The 23,551-nt window shown below is 30.2% G+C and overlaps 1 protein-coding gene across 2 annotated transcripts in view; it reads left to right on the top strand.

Moving 5' to 3' along the window:
* Positions 1-23,551, top strand: part of LOC118183582 (serine/threonine-protein kinase D1-like) — a 72,554-nt gene that overhangs the window by 13,803 nt on the left and 35,200 nt on the right. For both annotated transcript variants that reach the window (XM_085813074.1, XM_085813075.1), the window contains exons 5-6: positions 9,923-10,071; positions 12,883-13,081. In XM_085813074.1, the coding sequence (XP_085669200.1) occupies positions 9,923-10,071; positions 12,883-13,081 (348 nt within the window). The remainder of the gene's footprint in view (positions 1-9,922; positions 10,072-12,882; positions 13,082-23,551) is intronic.

Raw genomic sequence — 23,551 nt, 5'->3', positions numbered from 1 at the left:
CAATCAAAAATCCAATGAAGGAGTAAACTTTACTATTTTTAAAGCAATTATTAATAATTTTGTGCACTATAAACAGATTGAGGTACTTACTGATTATCCCCATCCCCACTGAAAAGTTGCAAAAACATAGTCAAGAGACATAATAATATGTTGGCAAAAAGTATTTATATAGCAGCTGAGGTATGTACATAACACATATCTGTTTTGGCCAGCACTTAATATCAAAGTTTTTGCAGTTTGCTGATGTTTAAGTGGAAACAAATCATTGTGCACATAAAAAGGAAAATAGTACACAAAAAAAGTTTTGTTATTGATGTTTCTTGACTTTTTAATTTTATTGATTGCTTTTCTATGGAATTTTTGGGTAGCTGCCATTTTGTGTTGCCATTTACGCATTAGCTTAGTTCCAGTGCGACTTTTTAGTGGAGTTGTGAATAATCATAAAGTACCGAGATTGTTTATTAACACCACGAGCAAATGCCTGATGATACAAGTGGAGTATTTTACTTTAATTAGAGTTTTTAAAATTTAATTGATGATCATATTTATTGGACCTAAAAAATGTCTTGGAAGTTATTTTTGAAAGCAGTTTTTAAACTTCGAAGTGGGGCTTCTAAGAGATTGCTCTCGGTCTTTAACCATGAATACTTTCCTAAAGAATGAGGTCACATATTTTGCTGATTTCCATACAACAGGTCAGATACATAAGCAGATATACAGCCAACACACACGTTCAAGCACATGCATACACTTACATGTTTTTTAGGATGAGAGGAGTAAAAAATAAAAAGCATTTAAAATTGTGATGCAATTATTATGTATTCTGTAATGATGAAAAAGTAGTGCTAGAAGTGTAACTTAGTAACATGGTGATGACAGTATTCTTCACATCGAAAAGAAAATGCCAATATTTAAAATTAAGACAGAAAAGGAATCTTTTTTTGGTGTAGATTTTGAATAAAACTATTGGTTTTGAAGGAGATCAGACACAGCCTCCTTTTCTTCAGGAGAGGCAGGGGGAGATTTCTTTTTTTTTTTAAAGCTGCTACTTTTGTTGTATTAAATCAATGAACAACTTTAAAACCAAATCAGGTATATATATGTTTTAATGTAATGGACTTTTCAGTATATACATAAGTTCATACTTAAAAATCATGAAGATCAAAACGCTCTTTCTGTTGCTAAGATTTTTATAATCCTTACATAATCTGGATAGTTTATGAGTAGTGTCCTTCATATGTTTTTAAAGTACTGAACAGTTTGGTAATTTACTTTTATGCTGATGTTATATCATATTCCTGTAATGAAGTACATTATCAGAAAATGGTAAAGAAGTATTTTAATGCAATCAGACTTTTTAGAGCTGTATTACAACCACATATTATCTGTGCATTCTTTGTATTTGTTATATTTGTTGTTTTGAATTTTTCCTGGATCATACTTCTTATGTTATATTTGGAATATTGAATGTTAAAATGTATACAATTCTACATATATATATATATATAAATTAGAGAATTTTTAGAACTGATTCATCACTATAAATGAAAATTGTATTCAGTGTCCAGATAAAAGGAAAGGGCATGAATAATTAAACATGTCTTTTAATTAAACAATATCTTTTCAACTTTCGAGGATGCTGCTTTTGTTAGTTTTGTTTTCTAACTGTATAATTAGAAAGTTTCACATAAAGGTATCGTGTATGTACAACTTTATTGGCTTTCATGAATTAATCTTTTATACACAACTATATTTGAATTTTGGCAATGGCCATCTGTCTTTCCATTGCCACAGAATATTTTCTGTAAAACTTTAGGACATTAGTAATAAAGTGAGTTTGACCACTGATCACTAATAATTTGAATTAGGTTGTGTTCCCAGTCAACAAGGCAGCTGCATAGTGAGTTTTCATCTTTTGTTAACCTGAGTTTTTTTCCTGAGAAAGTCTTTCTGAAAGCATCCCTCCTGCTGTCTCACCTACAATTAGATCTTACCTGCATTCCCATAATTTAGTAGCAATAACATAAATATTTAGAAGTACTTAATTCAAAAGATATCAAAGCATGAAAATAATCACAAAATGTTTTTAATTACTTCTGTAAGATCAGGTAAAGATTTAGAAAAGAAGGAGCTTTGGGAGATACTTATGTATTAGCATGACAGCCTTAGTAGAAGTTGCCAAATTTTCAGAATTACCAAAATCTGACAATCATGTTCACAGCAGTTCTTCAGTTTTAGCAACTAATGACCACATTTTCCTGTATATTCTTTTAGATGCAGTCTAAATTTCAAAAGTTTTTATAAAGAAATCATGACAATTTTTTGTCTTAAACAAAATTTTAAAATTGTGCACTTGTGGATACTTGTGGGATTTGCTTGCAGTAAAATTGATGCAAGGGTACAACATTTTCCATAAAATTACTGAAGGCCATAGTTGTTTTGAATCCTTTCCTGAAATGATTACCATGAAATTTCCATCAGATTTAAAAAGACAGCCTGCTTGTAAGTAGGTTTATTGGTTGATTTTCTGGATAAATTTGTAATTAAAATGCATATGTAATGTAATGCATATGTAATAAGTGATTTTTCATAATTAATTTCATTTTTTCCCTTCTGTAAAAAATAACCAAACTACACCAAGGTGGTTTTGCTAATATGTAAATACTCTTTGTGACACATATATAAAAGATTTCAAAATATTTTATGAATACCATCTCTATGAAAAATGTACTGTATTACCAATTGGTTGGTTGACTTAATTAATGCAAAGCATGCAAGGACTGTTTGTCAAAGGAGGAGTAAATTTTTCAGATACTTTCTAAGAGAAACTGTCTTGTATTCTCATTAGGTGGAGAAGCTACAATAGTGCCCATATGGCTAGCTCATTTACTGGAATATGAAGAGAAAGTGGCTTGTATTCTCATTAGGTGGAGAAGCTACAATAGTGCCCACATGGCTAGCTCATTTACTGGAATATGAACTTGTTTGGAATTACTGGTATTCAGCTTCAAACTTACTAAACACATAAACATAACAGTATATATGCAAATGCAGAATAACGGATTTCATACCATTCTTCACTGATAGTTAAGCCTTTCAATGGCCAAGTTCATGAGGCTGCTATATGTTGAAGTTTGGCTACTAGTAAATGTTTTATGTTAAATGGAGGTTTTTAAAATGCAGAAGTGTCATTTGATTATTAGTAATCTGATTTTGATCTGTCAGTGATCTAGATTTTCAACTAGTGTGCAGATTATATGGATTTTTTAAAAAAAATTTACGACGATTTTTCTTATAATTCATCAGTATTGAAAACTTTTTTTTTTGTGCTTTTGCTCCGTGTGATGTATAATGTGATTTAAAATGTGAAATATGTAATATGTGTAATCTGTGCGATTTGGATGTACTTTAAAATATTTAAAACATTTTAAGTTTAGGAATGGCAAATATTTAACTAATAAGCCAGTTTTAAATAATAAGCCAGTTTTCATGTAAATTTTTTTTTATTAAATATATCTAAATATTTTGGGTCACTGTATTATGTCTCTGTTTTACTATTATATGTATGATCTAACTATTGTTATTCCACAGAGTGTAAAACATTGATCTTTTATTCTGTATAAAAAATAGCCAGATTCCACATTTTTCTTAAGATTGTAACTGTAGTTTTTTTTTTTTTTTTTTTTTTTGGTTCCCTCTCTTTTATAGACAGCAGTTTCTGATGTTACTTCGTAATGATATATCTAGCTGATGTAATTTAAACACTTTTATAATGCATTCAATTCATAATTTTTTGAACATTTAGAGGATAATTGAAGCTAACAAATGGTGTTTCTAAAAGTGAATATTAGAATGGAATCTTTTCATTTTTCATTTCCTATTCTGGAATCTTGAAGTAATTTGATTTTAAATCTAAGTTTTTGAAACCTTCTCATAGTGTGTTTTTAAATTTGTTTCATCTGGTATTGACTGTATGAATTTGCAGTCTATTTTATTTATTTAATCTTGACATTATATGCCTGAATTATTGCTTTTAAACAGATAGTAAAAATTTTCCCACACCCTTTTAAGTTATTGCTTGAATGTGACCTTTAACTTATGTCAAATCTTGATATTATGATACCTACTTGCATGATAATAGGGGAGCTAGCTGCCATAGCCTTGGGCCTGCATTCATATTCCAAAGAAGGGATAGTTTTTTTTTTTTTTTTTTTTTTTTTGTCTTTACAGCATGGGGCATTTAAAATCTGTTAAAAGATTGGTGGAAAGGAAAGAGATATGGAAGACCTTTGAATCCATTCCCTTTGGGATTCTTGTTCAAAATTGGGGTGGAACTGGTAACATTTGTACTGTCACCTTTAAGGTGCTCAAAGTCTAAGCCAAGATAACCCTTTGCCTCTTGCTCATCATGAATATATGGTCATGATCTGAAGCTCTTGTAACAACAATAGCTTGATTTTATAATTTTAAGTTTTTATGAGTTTTGTCCTTTTGTTTTCCCATCGAAAAATGTGTACATGGTGGTGATTTACAAAAATATTTGATTTTGTCTGAGAATTTTTTTCAGATAATTATGCATTATTTGAATTACTTCTGAAAAATTCTTAGTTAATGTGTTGCTGTAAAAAATACTGAAAATTTACTTGTGCATAATTTATAGGTTGCTATTATTCATAATTTTAAAGTAACTTGGTGCCAGTATACCTTTTCAAATTACTAACCCATAATTTCTGTTTCATTTAATATATAATTCTTTGTCTACTTTTAACTTATTGTATTATAATCTTGCCGTACTTGAAATTAAAACTGTTAAAATTTTCTTGAAATGAAAATGGTGTAGTCGAGTAATATACAGTATATTTCTTTCTAAAACTTTCGGACTGCAGCCTTTTTGGACATTTTTCTCAAGACTTTACTAACATCTTATAGTGTTTGGGTAAGTAAAGTGGCCAATTTTCATGTTGCATACTTTTTAGCATGTTCAGAGTACACAAAACTATATTAATTAGTTAAATATACTCTGTTTAATTTTTCTATGCATGTCCTTTTCAATTTTTTTTTTTTGGTAACATAAAAAAAAAAAAAAAAGTTTTTTTATAAAAAGCATTTTCTCTACTCATCTGTTAATCTGTTTTTGATATTTTTTATTTGTTTCTCCATTTCATTACTTTGCAAAACTATACATGCTTAGTGGTACTTAGTTTTTCAAAATATAATATTCTTGAAAAGTCTTTAATTTCTATCGTGCCTGATAAAAATTCTAAAAAGGGTACTGAAGTATCATTGCATATTTTTTTAAATATATGATTTTGATGTTAATGCTAGTATAAAATCGGTCCCTTAAACAGTAATATCATTGAACAGGAATATTTTTTGGAGGGGGGAGAGGGGATAAACAGTAGTCACATATTATTTCATATTCGAATATTTTTAATCTTGTGTTTGTTATATTAAGTAATTTATCTTCGTAAGGAAAATGTTGTGATTAGTCATTTCTAATAAGTATTGGTAATATAGTCAAATGACATATAATTAATTTCTAATTGAGCATAAAAGCTTTCAAAACTAAAGCAGATTAGCACATAAAGTTCATGCAAATTCAAACTTTCAGATATTTTGCATTAAAAGAATCTGTACACATAATTCTTAATAACATTAATAATTTAGATGATTTTTATTTTATGTGGTTAAACTTCTTGATATTAGTTTGAATACATAAGTGATTCTGAGCATTTTTAGAGATTATGATATATGTTTCCTTCTTACAAAGAGTTGCAAATGTATTTTGTACATGTCCATTTCCTTCTTTGAGAGACAGCATTAGAATCAGAATTGTGCATATTGGTAGCCTTTGATAAAGTATTAAAGAAAGCCAGTCAAAGATTGTAGTGTGTTTGAATTTTAACAAAGGAGAAAATGATAAAGAATTATAAAAAATCATTTAAAAGATTTCATTTTCTGATATTCGCCCCTCTTAAATGTGGGAATTTAGAGCTGTTTTAGTTCTGACTTGTATGCATTAAAGCAAATAGATGAAAAGTGTAATCCCTTTCTCGGGAATTGAAATCTAGTGTAGGATCTTTAGTGTATTTTATGAATAGAAGAAAAAATAATGTAGAAATTGTAAAGAATTTATGCAAGTTTATAGGAAGGTAAAAGTAGAATGACAATACTGATATGATTAATTTTATTTCGAAAATATAATTTATAATACTGAGACAAGAAAAATGTCACTTGTGTTTCAGCAGGACTATTTGTAAATAGTAATTTAGAAAGGGACCATTGCTGAATTGGGGGGGGGGAAACCTTGGATTTTATTTAAAAGAATATTTTATAATGTATTTTTGTGACAATTGCATGACTAAATATTTAGTTTGTGGTTATATCCCAATTTCTAAAGTAGAAAAAAGGAATGCTATTATTGCAAAATTTTAAAGAATATATAATCAAAGTGCAATTTATGATAAGTAGAATTAGCAGGTTTTTTTTTTTTTAAATTATAATCTTTTGATGTATAAAAATATGTGTTAAGAAGTTTTGTCTTTAGTGATGTCAGATATTGAAATGTCCTATAACCTTTTGAGACCCAAGAAGTAATTCTTCAATATTTTTATCTAATTTCTTGTGTGTTTACTTAAAATGGAACTATTAAAAAGAAAAAAACACAAAAAGTACATTTTGAAAATTTTATTTATGTTAATTAAGTGGTACCCAAATGGGTATCTTGGAACTACATGCATATAATGTCATTATAATGATGTAAAGAGTTACATCAATGTATGTAGTTTTTTTAAACAGTCTTTTGTTATGAAATTCAAAGAAGTAATTCCTGTTTTGTAGGCTACAAATCACGTCTAATACATCTTACTCTTAATTTACCTGGGCATCCTGGGAGTCGACATTTCATTTGATTTCCTCTTTTTACATGTTCAGAAAAGTGGCCAATTTGGTCATACCGTACATCCTTCTGGTATGTCTTGAGCGGTTGGATCCGTAGCCGGGGTTGGCTGGATAACGACCCTCTGCAATGGGGTCGCCCATGCGACTGCCAGGAGCAATTGATGACCAGTACTGCCTGGTGTCCTATCCAGGTGGTGTGCTGCTCCCCTGGAAGGGTAATAGTGGAGGTTGAACCTCCACGAAGTGCCCAAAGGGAGAGTGGACCTGTAGTGTGCGAGTGCATGGAGCAGGGAATGCCCAAATCTTGTTTGTTTGTCCATCATATCAACACCTCCCATGTAAGTGCTATACACCCTTACAATAACAGGTTGTCTGATATCTACTCGCTGTCTTTGTTCTTTTGCCCACCTCTTACAGCTGCTTTCAGGTTTGATACCAAATGCACTTGACAAAAGAAGACATTCATTTTCTTCAGATGTTAGAATGCTTTCATTTTCCAGATGTTCAGAATCAGTATCACTTTCTGGAATATTTTCGAAGTCTGGATAATCAACATCAGAAAGTTCCTTCAAGCAACACTTTGATTTCTTCATCTGTCAAATATTTTGCTGAAAAAAATGAAAACAACATTTAGCATCATCGGTATACTCTGATTCCAAGGTACCCAAACGGGTACTTTCTTTTCTAAGTGAAAAAAATCGAAAACAACAACTAAGTAATTTTATAAAAATGCATGTAGAATAAAGCTTATAGACTTCTTAGTTGAAAAAATGAGTAAAAACTTAATAATTATAATCATTAATATTAAAAAAATAACTTACCTTTAGTCGGTCGAGATGCCAATTTCTCTCATTTCTCGATTTCAAAGCTGTATAAAATAGTTTGACATCAGTATGGTGCTGCGCTCTTTTAGCAGACAATAAAGATCAGTTTTTTCCCAATTGGGTACTCTGGGATTTAAGTCAAACGTTTATTATTGGAGTAAATGCTAATGTACTGAAGTCCCCAATTGGGTACCAAGGGTCCCAGGAGGTTAGGGATACAGCAATCTGAGTTTTGAATTTAAAAATATTGACTTTCATCTGTGTTTTTTTTTTTTTTTTTCTTTTCTTATACATGATGATTGTAAGATTATATGGTTAGATTAAATTAGTCGAAAATATATATTTCCCCCAACCCAATCTGTAGAACTAAATGATTTTTTTATTGAAGTTTACATTATCATTAATTATGTGATGCTTGTTCCTCTCTCCCTCAACCTAAATTTAGTTATTTTCATTGGGAGCAAAGATTTCGAAAGGTTTTAGAATGCAAGTTAAGGGAGGGAAGGAGTTTAGCATTTTTATTTAAATCTCTGGTAGAATAAATTAAAAGAATTATGAATTAATACTTGCAGTTAGTAATTTATGAACATGGGTGCTACTAGGTGACTATTAAATTTTTTTTTTTTTTTTTTTAAATTTAAAGCATTGAAAATGAATTAAACTCAAGATTTTTGTGTTTGGTGACGTTAAAACAATCCCACAAGATTACAGCATTTGTGAAGTCAATATATTCTATTCAGTGAATAGTGTTGCTACGTTAGGAAGCTGTTAAAAAACAGGAAATGGCAGGTGAGAGGACATTTCTCATATGCAGTGAATTTGACATCCATTTTTCTGCTTTTACTTTCATTATACATTTATCAAAGCTAGCTTAATCTACAGTTATGCATTTTCATTGATAGAAATTATTTGACTTGTAGGAGATTGTATTAATTCTGTCAGTCCCTAGCTTCTGATTTACTGAGAGTGTATGCCTTATGGGTTCATTAGCACTGTCTTGTGAGAGAAAAGCAATATTTTATATATATGGCATTTAATTGCATACATATGATGTTGCTTCTGAATTAGAAGTTACTGAAATTCTGTTAAAAGGTTTATGTCACAAATTATTTCCATCATTTTTAGCTTAAAATGTATGAATATGCAGTAGAAATATCAACCTTTAACATTGAGAAAGAGGCTTAGTTTATTATAAATACTGTCAAGCTTATGTTGATATTCTTCCATAAAAGATCTGCATTTTATCAAGTGGTTCTACTGTATTCTACTATTACAGCCTGTTGTACTACTTCAACTTGAAGAAAAAGCATTAAATTTATACATAGTCATGATATAGTTCTGTTGTCTATTAATGGCATATCATGCATTGCTGTAACAAGGTTGCTTCAGATGGGAACTTCAAAGTCATGCATCTTAGGATTCTGACCTGTTACCTTGTGGTGTTCATTTCTTCAGACCTTTAGAAAAAAATTCTCGAAGATCACTGATTCCTGTTGGGAAACAAAATCTCATCCAGCTGTAGCTAATTCTGCTAATAACCTTTCCTTTTCAGCACTAAATATAAATTGACGTGGTATATCAGTCTGTAGTCATAATCTAATTTCCTCCCTTTTATTATGTTGTAGGCCTATCAGTGGCTGTTTGTCTTAAAGCTGTAAAATGTTGGTAATTTGTTCTGGGCTTCATTCCCAACAATTTAATGACTGTTGTATAACATTTCATGTTTATCATTTGTGTAATATAAATATAGGACAATTTCCTTTAGAAATTTCAGTACTTTCTGATTATCCATATCTTTGGTTTCATTATTTGGTAGAATTGTCATGTTTTTGGCATGGATTGAGCACACATGTGACAACAGCCAACCCACACATGCATTTGTATATGTGAATATGAGACTGTTTCATAGTTTGAAAGTATAGTTGAAAATATTCCCTGGCTAAAAAAATGTAAATATCAGCCACATAGATTTTGTTTTATCTCATAAAATTTCATGTTTCTTATATATTTTTTTGTGATTTTTAATAAACAGATCATGTAAAACATCATAAAAGTGAAGCCCAATTCAAAAAAGTGGTAAACGTGAATATTTTTAGAGCAGTTTAGTTTGAAAAATAACAATTAACATTGTATGAAATGCTATTTGTATATATTTCATAGTTTAAAATTTGATACTATGTATATATCTTGAATTTTAGGATGTGGCTTAAGTTTTCATAAGAGATGTGTATATAAAATTCCAAATAATTGTTCTCACACCCGACGGCGGAAGTCCTCAACATTTCTGCATACTCCACAGCAGTCTGATCAAGTGGGTGTTTCTTTGAGCATTCCAAATATGGCAACAGTATGTATAATTAATCCCTGTTTTATCACTGTATGTTTTAATTAAACTGCCCTTTGTTTTAACCAAAATGTTAAAATTTCCTTTGTTTAATGTCTTAATCATTATTTACCTTTTTGCTTTCTCTGTGTTTTTGTTTTGTTATACTGTTTTTTTATGATTAATCCTGTTTTGTGACATATATTTTTTAAACAGTATCTCATAATTTTGGATTTTTTTATGCATCTTAAAATTTATTAAAAATAATTTCTAATGTGTATATGTTTCTCATAATGTACAAAAGTTTTAAATGCATGCTTAAATTAGGTTTATTATCATTAGTTTTTAATACTAATTTCTCTAATTCTCAACTTGATGCTTATACTTGGATTAGTTTTCTTAATAATTTCTGATATTTAAATTAGTTTTCTTAATAATGTATATGTATTTTCCTACGTTCCTGTAGTTCATTGAAGTAAAATAATACTCACTGAACAAATAAGCTTTATCTGTAGTATGCATTATCTCATTTCTTTCTTTCTTTTTATTTGTTTTGTGTTTTAGTACTCATCAATGTTATTAAGGGAATTGAGTAAAATTATTTTTCTTATTTTTTTCCATTTTTATCTATGTTTCGTAGATTGCATCAGTAACAATGTATAATTTTTAAGACATAAGTATATCAGTGTTTTAAGCATCATGGAATAGAAATTTAATCTTGTTTTTTCTTATTAATAGTAATTATAATGTTGAAATTCTAATTTTTTTGTGTATGATATGTTAGCAATTTCTGCAGTCTACCGCCAGATGGCGTCATGATATTAAAAGATATTCAAAGCATTTGTAATAATAAAAACGAGAGATAAGGAATGCAACCATGGCAACAAATATATTAATTACTCATGCAACTTTTTAAAATATTGGTAGAATAAAGTATTTTGATGATGATGTTGTGAATTTCTGTCCTGATAAATAGCGTAAAAACAAAACGATAAACATAGTGTATATAAATGTAATAGAGAAATCCTGACACCAACAATTTCAGAAGCGGGATTGATGATGATGATGTTGATGTCGATCTATTGTGACTGAACGCTATTGAAGGTTTGATGTAAAAATGGAAAAGGTTTTTTTTTTTTAACTCCCTTCTAAAGTTATTAAGCATATCAACGTAAACATTAAACATATGCATGAAAGCTTTTAAACGTATCTTCGGAAGTCACTAAACGTATCAATAATAAGTATTAAACGATTAAATGTATATAAAAAGGTAACTTAAAGATGTCTTTTCTTGGCAAGGGACGCAAAAGCGATCTAATTGAACCTGTGACGGAAATTGTTCCACCAGACACCATTGTGATTACGATTAAAAACATCACCGCTAATAGTAAAAATTATGACGAACTGTTTGTAAAACAAGTCTTTGAAAGAATTATCAACGAAAGACTTAAGAAAGAAGATGAAAGATTAGAAAAACAAGCACAATTAGAAATTCAAGAATGGGAAAAGCAAAGAGTGTTAGAAATTGAAGAACGGGAAAAACAAAGACTATTAAGAGTTTCAAGAACACGAAAAAGGAATTCAGTTAGAAGCTGAAGAATGGAAAAAATGAAGACTATTAGAGTTTCAAGAACATGAAAAACAAATTCAGTTAGAAGCTGAAGATCGGGAAAAACAAAGGAATTTTGAATTACAAAAACTAAAACTTTTAAATGAAAATAAAAATTAATGTCCAAAACATCAACAGAAAATAATGAAAGCACGTGAGAAAACAAAAAAATGTATCGATTTGAAATGTCTTATGCAAATTCGATTTAAAGGATGGAGACATATCTTCATTCCTAGTGATATTTGAACGTCAAGCCAAACGGGTGGGGTATGAAGACGATTAGATTTTTCATTTTTTAGGGCTTTTACCTTTCGAGTTCACACAACTGATAGCCAGAGAATCTGAAGAACAAGCTAATGAGTATGTATTTGTTAAGAATTTAGTATTAAAACGTTTTAAGTTAAGTCAAGAAAAATTTTGCCAGAAATTTGTTAATCATATTAGGGATTCAAAAAACACATGGACAGATTTCGTTTTTGAAATTCGTAACTACTTTAATGAATGCTTAGCAGGATTAAAAATAAATGATTGTGATTCCTTAAAAGAATTAATTATAACAGATTAATTGAAAAGAAGGGTTCCGAATTCTATGAGGGAACATTTTATTGATTCATGGCCTAAATATGTAAATGCGAGCGAACTAGCTGAAAAATTGGTCGACTACTAAAACGTTCAATCAGGAACTAAAAATAAACAATGAAAGTAAAAGCAGTTCTAAGTTATGGCCCTGGGATAATTCTAAAAACACTGCGAGAGTAGTGAGTGTTAGTAACCCTAGATTCCAAAACAGAGCCATGATTAGAAACTATAAATATTGCGAAAAAGATAGTTCACCTACACATGAATGAAAAACAAAAACTATTTAGTTCTGCTCGAAATGATCAGGGGGATTCCAAATGATTTTCATGTAATCTCTTTGGTCATATTTTAAAAGAATGAAACCATGGCAGCAGATGATATTAATTACTCATGCAACTTTTTAAAATATTGGTAGAATAAAGTATTTTGATCATGATGATGTGAATTTCTGTCCTGATAATGATCCTTCTTGTATGATCATTCTATAAATATTGTCATTATAAATTATGTCTTTCTTTTGGTCTAATTGTATTTGATAGGTAATAAGGATGCAAAATATTGATTAGATTATTAATATATTTAAGATTTCATTAAATATTTTTTCAGTTAGGAATTTAAATTTCTGATAAAAGTTTATATTGTTGTAGTTTCAGTCCACATCACCTAATCGCAATAGGAAATCACCATCGTTACCTCCTGGTAGATCATTATGTACTGAAAAGTTATCGACAGGAAAAATGAAAGTACCTCATCGATTTGAAATTCATTCATATACTCGGCCCACCGTGTGTTTTCATTGTAAAAAATTATTGAAAGGAATTATTAGACAAGGCATGCAATGCAAAGGTTAGTAGCTAATATTTTTTTAAAATCAACTTTTAATATAAATGCAGGCTAAATGTATTTCTGATGTTAGTATTTTTTGGGCTTTAAGCATGTTTTAACATGATGTTGTAACTATTGCTATTTTATAATAAGGAGTGAAATAAGTTAATAACAAATTTATTATAACAATTTTTTCTTTAGTGGGTTTGTTTAGTATTTAGATTTTAAATTCTAAAATTTCTGGTAATACCATAGATTAAGTTGTTTAAATTCATGATCATTTGAGTTAAAAAACAATTTAGTGCATATCTTAGAGATTATGAATAAAATCCATATGAAGATAATGATGGAGGATTATATGTATTAATTTTGTATTAGAATATACAACATAATTATGCTTGAATATAGCAAAAACATACCTGTAGGGAAGTGGATTTATTTTTTACAAGTGGATGAAGTTTTTAAAAAGTTTGTAATCTGAATTTGCCATTGTGTCCCTGAAGTTGCATATTATTATTTTTGTCTGATAGTACTGCCTTTTTAATATTCCTCCACTCTCTCCAAAAACGTTTTTATGTAAGACCAAGCATTTTAATCATTAAACCGGGTAATTCAGTCAATGGTGATGCTATTAGATTTTATTTTGTACTCAGATTAAGGGTAAATGGAGAGATGCAAAATAGTGATTCATCTTGAAGTCCAAAAAAGAATAGGAAGATTTTGAATACATAACACATTTATAGAAATAAATATATGCTTGGAAACAAAAATTTTTTTGTAACTCAATTTATATGTAAATTTCATTTGGTACTGTTCTTTTATGACAACTGGATCCAGAAATGTATGTATGGATGTTTGCTTTCATGTATGCATGTATGTATATATGTAAGCACAAATGTTTGTGTGTGTATACATATACATACATACACACGTGCATGCATTCATACATTTTTTAAACAGATAAACCAATAACAGAGCAGTACCTTTCATTGTAATAAAAAATGTGTTTTAATTATAAAGGCAGCAGTCAGTTTTCTATGTTTTTAAAGATTTTTTTCATCAAGAATTTTATAATCTGACTTTATTTTTATTTGCATACTAGTTTGCTGTAATTTTGGTGATTCACCAAAAAAGGAAACTTTAATATAAAGTAATTTAAAATTCAGGTGTGTGTGTGTTTTTTGATGCATTTTCACAAACTTTTTAAAGCTTTTTTTGCTGTACATCACATTTGCATGTTCTCATGTAACAGTAATAGAATTTAATATAGCATACTTGGTATTTGGAAATTTTGATTTTGTAATGAGTTGATAAGAATTTATGCATCAGTCGAAAAGTTAAAAATCACTTCAAGAGTTCTTTTAATCTTCTTTTCTTTTGGAGTGTGTGTTTTATACAAGAACGTTTTTGAAAATTTCATGCCCTCTTCATTTCATGGCTTTTGGTGATTACAAAATATTTTTTATACTATTTTAAATGTCTTTATAGATAACAAATTTTACATTTAATCATTATATATAATTTATTTGAATTAATAATGCACTTCAAGATGATGTAGTTTACCTGGATCTTCAAATTCTAAATTACAATCTTATTAAAATTTTTGACAAACGCAGAGATTTCAAATTTCATACTATCATTAACTGGAATTCTAATATTTAAAAAAGGGTCATAATTAATACTATCAATTCACAACTTCTAAGAATTAAAAGAATATATTATAACACAGACCTTCTACAAGAAGAAATGCGTTACTTCATTAACATCCTACATTACAATCTTATTCCAAATACAGTTATTAACCCATTGCCGGTTTTCACTTTGACGGCAAAAACAGACCAAAATGTCTCACAAAAGTTTTCACTTTTGTCCTCAAAACGATCTTGCCTCCAAGACTCTGGGTGTCTCAAAATGGTTTTGCTTAGAGCAAAAACATTTCTTCCCCCTATTCGTTTTCCGTCTGAAATGCGTTACTTCATTAACATCCTACATTGCAATCTTATTCCAAATACAGTTATTAACCCAATGCCGTTTTCACTTTGACGGCAAAAACAGACCAAAATGTCTCACAAAAGTTTTCACTTTTGTCCTCAAAACGATCTTGCCTTCAAGACTCAGGGTGTCTCAAAATGGTTTTGCCTAGAGCAAAAACATTTCTTCCCCCTATTCGTTTTCCATCTGTTAAGCATTCAAGAAGAGAGAGTTGTAAAACTGAAGCGTACTCAAAGCTTAGATCCTCCTAATTTACCCCTCAGGTTATTTAGGGCAGGGATGAACCATAAAGCCTTCAACTTGTGTTCTGTAAAAACGTTAGCCCGTGTTCCTGACTTATTCTATGACTGAGGTGTTTGTATGAAGCAAAAATTAAGGATTAGAGTTTCTACGATGTTTCAGCAAGATAGCCTTTCCTATTAATCTAGATATTACAATATAAAGCAATAAATGTTTCTATGGAAACCCTACAATAATATTTAATTTTCATTTTATGCTTCTTATAACCACATACAGAAGTCTATTATACGATTATAGTTCCATTAAATATTTGAAATTAAATTCTGTAGAGATTTTTGTGGAAATTAAACTATATATTAAAAAATGTTTTCTGCGAACTGATTGGTTGTGTAAAGTATTATTAAGTTGGGTCAAAAATAAAATAAAGGCACTTATTTCTGTTACAACTAAAATTATTATACTTATTACTATTGTTCTATTTAATTTAGCAAGAAATATAAACATATCCCATTTCTTTCACGATTAGTAATATTGTATCCTCAAAATTTTTGTTATAAGAAGGAAATATTTTTTACCAAGCTGGATGTCAATTAAGTCAAATTATGTGCATTTTTGTTTTATTTATTGGTTATTAATAATAAAGCTTCATCTTAAAATCATTCAGTCTTTGATTCATGCCCAATTGCTTCAAAAGAAATGCACAATATTGTCATTCAGGTTGAATAATTGTTAAAAATTTCACAAATGTCAAATTTATTAATACTACCTTTAAATTTTTTAAATTCTAAATTAGAACTGCGTTTTAACTTTCACAAGGATTGCTGAGGTATTTGTCTATGAAAATTTAGTGAATTATCACAGTTTTAATTCATAAACTTAAAATTTTAACTAAAAATTTAATATTCTATAATATTATGATTATTCAGTTTAAAGCAACCTTTTTTATTACAAATAAAATGTTATATTATTAACAACTTTTAATAAGCAAGCAATCTTAATGCCATCGTTTAAATATTTCAGTGTCAGTTGCTGTATAAATTTGAATGAAATGATCAAAACATTTAAATGAAATGATTTTCGAGTTTCTTTCCCTGCTACTATAAGTTAATATACAACTTTATTGTACATTATAAACGATATTTCTGTTTGAAAAATTAGTGACAGTAAACTTCTAGAAACTAGAGACTATGTTTTAATGTTACATGCAGCATGTTTAATGTTACATGCAGACTTTCTTTCCATCACATTCACGAAATATTAAATTTTGAACATTCCAGAGAAAGTTAATATGAAACATTCTGCGCTTATAATAGAGAGAAGCTTATTGTTCGCATCAAGTTGCAGTTCACGAATATGAAAACTCTCCAACACATAAATAAATAGTGGAAAAAATACGAATTCATGTAGATTTTATGTAAGTAACATCGATTGATCGATGTGTTTTTTTTTTTTTGCATTCAAGAGGGGAAAAAAAAGAAAACTGCAGTTTTTGACACCATTAGGAGTCATACATTAAAAAAAGAGATTCTTCTGTCTAGTAGAAAAGGTTATGCTATTAGAATATGACAGAGTAGATGAGGGCTATTTGCAAAAGATGAGGAATGCTTTCGTGAAGGATTTTTGTAGGGAAACTGACTCGTATTCGCATTCCACAGGTGGAAAACCACGAAAACAAATCATGCGCTCAATATTTTCGCCTGGGATCGAATACTGGTTGAACTACCAGTATTCGGCTGCCACATGTAGGACCTTTACACTTACAAAGAACCTTTCACTTAAGAACTGTTTATCACCTCTTTCCTTCCCCAATGTTAGGTTTTTGTCGTTATTAGGGGACGTTATTTACTGTTGTTTGATTTCAATGAATAAAGGCAAATCAGACAAAGCCTCTCAACTTGAAAGATAAAATGCCTTCAGGCAGGATTTATAGGAAACTGATTCGCGTTCGTTTCATGCATCAGGGAATTGCATGCATCCGAATTTTGTTTACGTTTCTTTCATTTAGCTCAAAACATACGAGGTTTCTCTATTTTAAAAAAAGAATGTTTTGGGGGAGTATAAGGATAAATTACTTGTATTAATGTTACACATGGAGGGAAAATCACGAAAAGATCCGTACAGTTAGCTCGTTCATCAGTATTCGGAGCCATATTTAACTACTGTGGTTCAGTGACCTTAATTCAGGGTTGCCACGCTACCTGGAAAACCGGGAGAACCGGGAAAAGTCAGGAAATTCGAAAATTGACCAAAATATTCAGGGAAAAGTCAGGGAATTTAAGTATTTTTGTCAAAATCTGGAAAAGTCAGGGAAGTTCATACAACGATCCCGCCAAAAAAAGCGATTTTTGCGCCGACGTCGGAAGAGATAACTTTTTTGGCGAATTATGTATCACGTGAGTGTCATTCGGGTAGCTGGCATAGAGCCAATTTTCGCAGCTCCAATTTGATTGTCTTTTAGAAAGGCAAAGCAACTTTCCCGCAACTTTTGGTTTCCAGTATTCTCGAGAATCGCATGTGCAGTGCATGAACTAAAGAAAGTACCTGTTCTCGTATAAAACAAAATGGGTTTAATCCTAGTATACGGTACCATGGAGGTTAGAATCAAAGAATATGTATTGTAAAGAAGGAAAACCTCTCTGCAACAGACGTGGCTCCATTCCATCATAGAGGGAAACAGCTGTGCATGTCTGATATATCTGTTGCCAAAGCTCGAAACCGGTGTCGAAGTTCGAAGGTCACGTTATCAAGAGTTCATAAAATGAATATCGTTTAAAATTTCTTTAACGACTTGCGCTAAAAAGACGTGCCACGCACGTCGAGATGCTTTTGTCTCAAACCGTGAGCGACGTGAACACCACGTCGATAAGCATTTATCGCAAAAATGAAAATAACGTGGTGCACACGTCGCCTAACAACGAGATTGTTTATTTCTCGAGTTACAGCTCTGGATTGCACTCGCAGATGCGGAGCGGCGTAAATGAGACACTTTACCGCTTGTTATATTGTAGCGCACGGCACCGCAACTGTGAAGTTTAGTCTTAGCGCAAGTGGTTAAACTCTAAAGGGAAAGAAAATATTTTTTGGCGCAAGTAAATTAATTCATGGATTAGTTATTTTCAGGGGGAAAAAAAAACTACGAAAATCCGTTTTTAAAATTATTGCGTGGATTTTTCGCAATAATTTTAAAAACGGATTTTCGTAGTTTTCTTTTTGTCAAAGAGCGTTTCTTCTTAACACGTGTTTCTCAATTTCCTGTACACATCGCGGAGAGGGAAATTCTGGCCGCCAGGTTCCGACGCCAAATCCCTTGGCAAATTTTTCCTCCGCATTCTAACGGCGTAATAGCATTTTACTTGTATGGAACCTTTTCTTCTTTACATAGACGTTCTTTGGTTAGAATAATAATGAGATTTGGCGACATCATGATGCGCAGTAAACGGGTCATTTTGGTCTTGGCGAGAATTTTCAAAATCGTGCCAAAGCCTTACCGTATACTAGAATTTTACCGCAAAATCTTTTTAAACCTTTTTTTTTTTCTTTTTAATAAATATCTTGCCATTTTGCAGTAAAATAAAAAAATAGTAATCAGTCATCTAGGCTAGCCATGTAATATAACTATATTCCTTAAAAATATCGTTGATTATTCTAATTCAATTTTTAAGTAATTATTTTTATGTTATTCATATAATTTAATGTTGCTTCTTCCCTCTAAATTTATTTATTATTAGTAAATAATATTTCCAAATTTCAGGAAATTTTCTCCGGCATAATCCTGAAATTAATTATAGCAGTCTGATGACATACCATCACAAAATTTAATGCACATATTTTTTCCTTATGTATGCTGTGAAATAAATATAAAATACCTCAATTTATTAAAATAGATTTCTTTCTTCCGTTTAGCTGCAGAATGTCTGCCAAAAAAAAAAAAAAAAAAAAAAAAAAAAAAAAAGCCTTATTTTGTTCCAAATTGGGAAGATTCTAATCTCAATCTTCAGTGGAGAAAACAACAACTATTATAATTATACTTGTGTTTTCAAGTGTTAAGGTGCCTTTTAAGAACATACCTCACGCAAATTAAATTTACCTAAAATCTAACCTAACTATTTAGCATTGCGTTGTGATTTATAAGGACCGGATTAGCCTCGTGTTGAACTGGTGATGATCATGAGTAATAATTAAATAAAACATACATTTGTTATCCAATGTATATATCTTAAATTTTATTAAGTGGAAAACTAAACAAAATTATCAAACAAAGTATACCAAGAATAATTAAGAATAAATGTCCTCTGGGATTTATTGAATAATTAAGTGAATTTGCTACACAATACAAGTAATACCATAATTAATTTACCTCTTAGCACAGCCAACGTACATTACGCAGATAGACTGGAATTTTCTTGAAACACACCTGGAAAACCTGGAAAAGTCAGGGAATTTCATTCTCCTGTTTGAGTGGCAACCCTGTTAATCACTTGTGTTCTAATGAGCCTCATGAGCACTGCATTTTTGTGGATCAGGCTAATTTATGTCAAAATCGCATGAAATTTACCACAATTTTAAAAAACTTTCTGACGAAATATTCCAGTAATTTTGATTTATCTTAAATTTCGAAATGTGTCAGGTTTTTGGAGTATGTGTACATGTGAGCATATAACATTTAAATTTAGTCATTTTAAACATAAATCAGATAGCATATCTTTTATGTTACATTGAGTAATCTTCAGTGCTATGTAATTAATTCCCTAAATATGAAAGTATGTGAAACTTAAATTAACTATAGCAAATCATTCCATAGAAATATGCTATGCTTGTATTAGTCTAGAAAGGATCAATTATGAGTAAATATTGTATTATGTCAGTGTATCATGTCAAATATTGTATCATGCCAAGTAACAATTTGTCAGCGGTACAGATATCATTATTTTAAAGGAGATAATTACGATATGTGTGGCTTTTGTTTTAGCACAGTTTTGCTCCCGTTACTTTTAAGCTAAACATATCACTTGAAATAAATTTCTAAATTCATAGGGATATTATTAACAATTCTTCTTTATAAATATAAAGTTTATCCTTTATTATATAAATAATTGAAATGCTTAAATTTGACATTCTAATAAATATTTTATCTTAACTTTCTGAAAAATTGAATTTCTTTTAAAATGTATAAAAATGAATTAAATACTTAATTTTTTCCAGTCTTATGATAATAAAATTTTAGAATCATCAGTTTGCATATCCGTATATATTATAAGAAAGTATCTCATTCTTTTTTGAGGGCTGTTGTGATGTAAATGATAGTAGATCGAACTAGCAGTCGAAAGGTCTGCGGTTCGTATCCGTGAGAGAGCATAGAAAATTTTTCGTATTTTCTCCTCAGAAAAACGGAATGTATGGAAACGTGATAGACGATAATTCATGAACACATGAATTAGGCCGACAGAGTCTCGTGCTTCTTGTCTTTCGCCCTATAAGTGGGAAAAAATAAGGAATTATGCCATTCTCCCTATCTTGCTACAAATGGATGTTCTTCCAATTAGAATTTGGAAGACTTTGTTGGTAGAAGAATAATGACAGCCCTGCTGAATTTTCGCATTTCTTGCTTCGAAAAAATCCAAGGTCCTCCTATTATTCCGCCTTTCGCAAATTTTTCAAATTTACATTTTGTGGTATCGCTTTTCCGTTACAGTATGTTGATAGGTGAAACAACCCCGTAAAACGTTTTTTACATAATTTACATTCAAGTTACTTTGAAACACAATTTTTGGAATTAAACTTCCTACATACGGGTTCCCTCTTTTTTGATACTTTTAGTAAATTCATATTAAGAGATAATATAATCAATATTTCTTTAGTAAATAAATTATTATTATCTTACTTTGTGCAAGTATTAGAAAAACTTGTTTTGAGCTAAGTGAATTTTAGATCATTCAACATTATACCTTAGAGAGTATATCTTTTCTAGTAGATTTCGTATTGCTTGAATTTTGAGGGAAAAGGAAAGTCCAGATTTCTACAAATAAAAAAAAAAGAATGTACTTTCCTCCGTTCAGTGCTGTATCTCTTTACTGACGAATTAACACTAATAGATAGGCTGTTTTCTCCCGAAAGTTCAGCCTTTGTGTAAACGATTAGGGAAACCGGAAAAGAAATAAAATAATTTTTCACTCATGAATCGGCATCTTCAAGAAGCATCGACTCCCAGTGAGTAAAAGCGACCATCTGGGAAGATGTATTTTAGCATAAAATGGTTTGGAAATCCAAATAACATTAATTTAGAGAACTTTTTATGGATGCAATATATAATTTTTAGATAAAAGTAAGTAAAAGGGGGCGATGTAGGGTGTTTTTCGCTACTTTTAATTTTTAGAATAGGGCGCCAAACATATTACTGTCGACCCTATATTTAGATTTGCTAACTTTCTCGATAACCTACCAAGTTCAAATTTTGTACTCGGTAGCACGCGATATCTATCTTCTAAGATAGAAATATTCCACTTCCGGCAAACTTTCTAAGGAAAGGTTACATGCATTTAGGTTTACGTATAGAGAAAAATCATGAAAATTCCATGCAGCTGATCTATTCCGTCGCTGAAAATAGAAGCCTACAAAAATTGATAGTTTTGTGTTGCTTCAGTGACTAGATTTCTCACTTTGATGTTGGAATTAGAAATATAATTACAAAGATCTCCACTAGAGGAGATCATAATTCATTATTTTTTTCACACATATAAAACCTGGTTAAATATGTTTCCTCGTTTATGAATTACAGAAGTTTTTTTTCAATAATTCCTGATATTTTAAAGGAAAATTTTCATGTATTTTTTTCTTGTAGCAGGTTTAAATAATCGTTGATTGAAACCACACTAATTTTAACTGATTGTATGAAAATGACACAAATGACGTGAACTCTTTCATAATTATATTACTCATTAGCATTAAAAAAAACTTAACTTGGGTTGAATATTACCTCAGAAGATTTTTTTAAATTTTTTAATTTAGATGCCATACAGTCTGGTAATACATATCTAATAGTACATAATAACAAGTCTGGTTATACTACAGCCATATCAGTGGCCGATAAGACTACTAAATATTAGTTGTTCGATTTGGATTCAAACTCAGACGAACGAATGTGATGGCTGTAAGGTATTTTTCTATGTATAAAATGAGTATGAGCTATTCGTTAGAAAGTCCTCTATGAAGGCATCTTTCTCCTTAAAAGCAGATAGTCCTCGTGTGTTTTGCTGTATTCAAATAATCCTAACTTTCAAACTACGGCACCTATCACTCTAAATCAAGATGAAAGCTTTCTAAACAAGATTTTTAAATCGGGCTGTGGGGTTCCAGTGGCCAATTGCTAAAACCGCTGAATACTGGTAATTCGACATGTGTTCAAATCCGTACGAACGCGCTTGTTCTATGAAAGTTTTCCAGGGTTTTTCTACGTTCAGTGTGGATGAGATCTAGTTCCCCTTAGAAATTCTCTCCATGATAGTATCAGTCCTCTTGCGCAGATTCCAAATCCATTAAATTTTCTTTATTAAATACAATTATAATTCTTTCTTTTTAGAGAAATCGCAGGGAAAAAACTGTAAACATCAAATCGAGTGCGATTACGAATATTTTAAAACAGTTAAAATTTTGAGTGGAAAAGTTTTTTTTAATACGCTCATAAGCAACTGAAAATTAGGGAAAGAAAAAAATTTTAAATTGGCTTACAATTTTGTCGATTTCTACAACAACTTATATAAATGCGTTTTCAAAAACTTCTGCTGAAATATGAAGAGTTGTATTTGTAAAGCATTTATTAGTGAGATCTGTAATTATATACTCAGCTTTTAGTTTTCATAACTTCCATTCATCAGAATAAAGTCATTAAGCATAAGGGGGGCGAAAAAGGAATTTTAAAGAAAAGATTATTTTTGAAATGACTCAAAATTTCCTGAGCTAGTATAAGTAATTATGTAACTCAAATAATTAAATATTTGCGAAAATTTTGCTGACCTCTCTCGGTCTTACCAATATTTCTGTATAGATATAGAACATAATTACATATTGATAATGAGTATCATAGACAGTGGAGGATGTAGAACATCACATTATATAATTGTGCTTGTCGCAAAAGCAGCCACTTTGATAAATGAACATAACTGTCGGGAATCACATATGAATGTCACATACATGCTTTATAATACCAAGAATGTTATAAAAATGATGGTTATCTGATATCAACATTTACCGAACTTTCCAAAA

This window comes from Stegodyphus dumicola, chromosome 3 (assembly GCF_044657685.1).
Source record: "Stegodyphus dumicola isolate Sdum_Otavi_A_Nest chromosome 3, ASM4465768v1".
Taxonomy (NCBI): domain Eukaryota; kingdom Metazoa; phylum Arthropoda; class Arachnida; order Araneae; family Eresidae; genus Stegodyphus; species Stegodyphus dumicola.
Note: the sequence above shows the minus strand (reverse complement) of the source record. Positions and strands in the feature narration are given on the sequence as shown.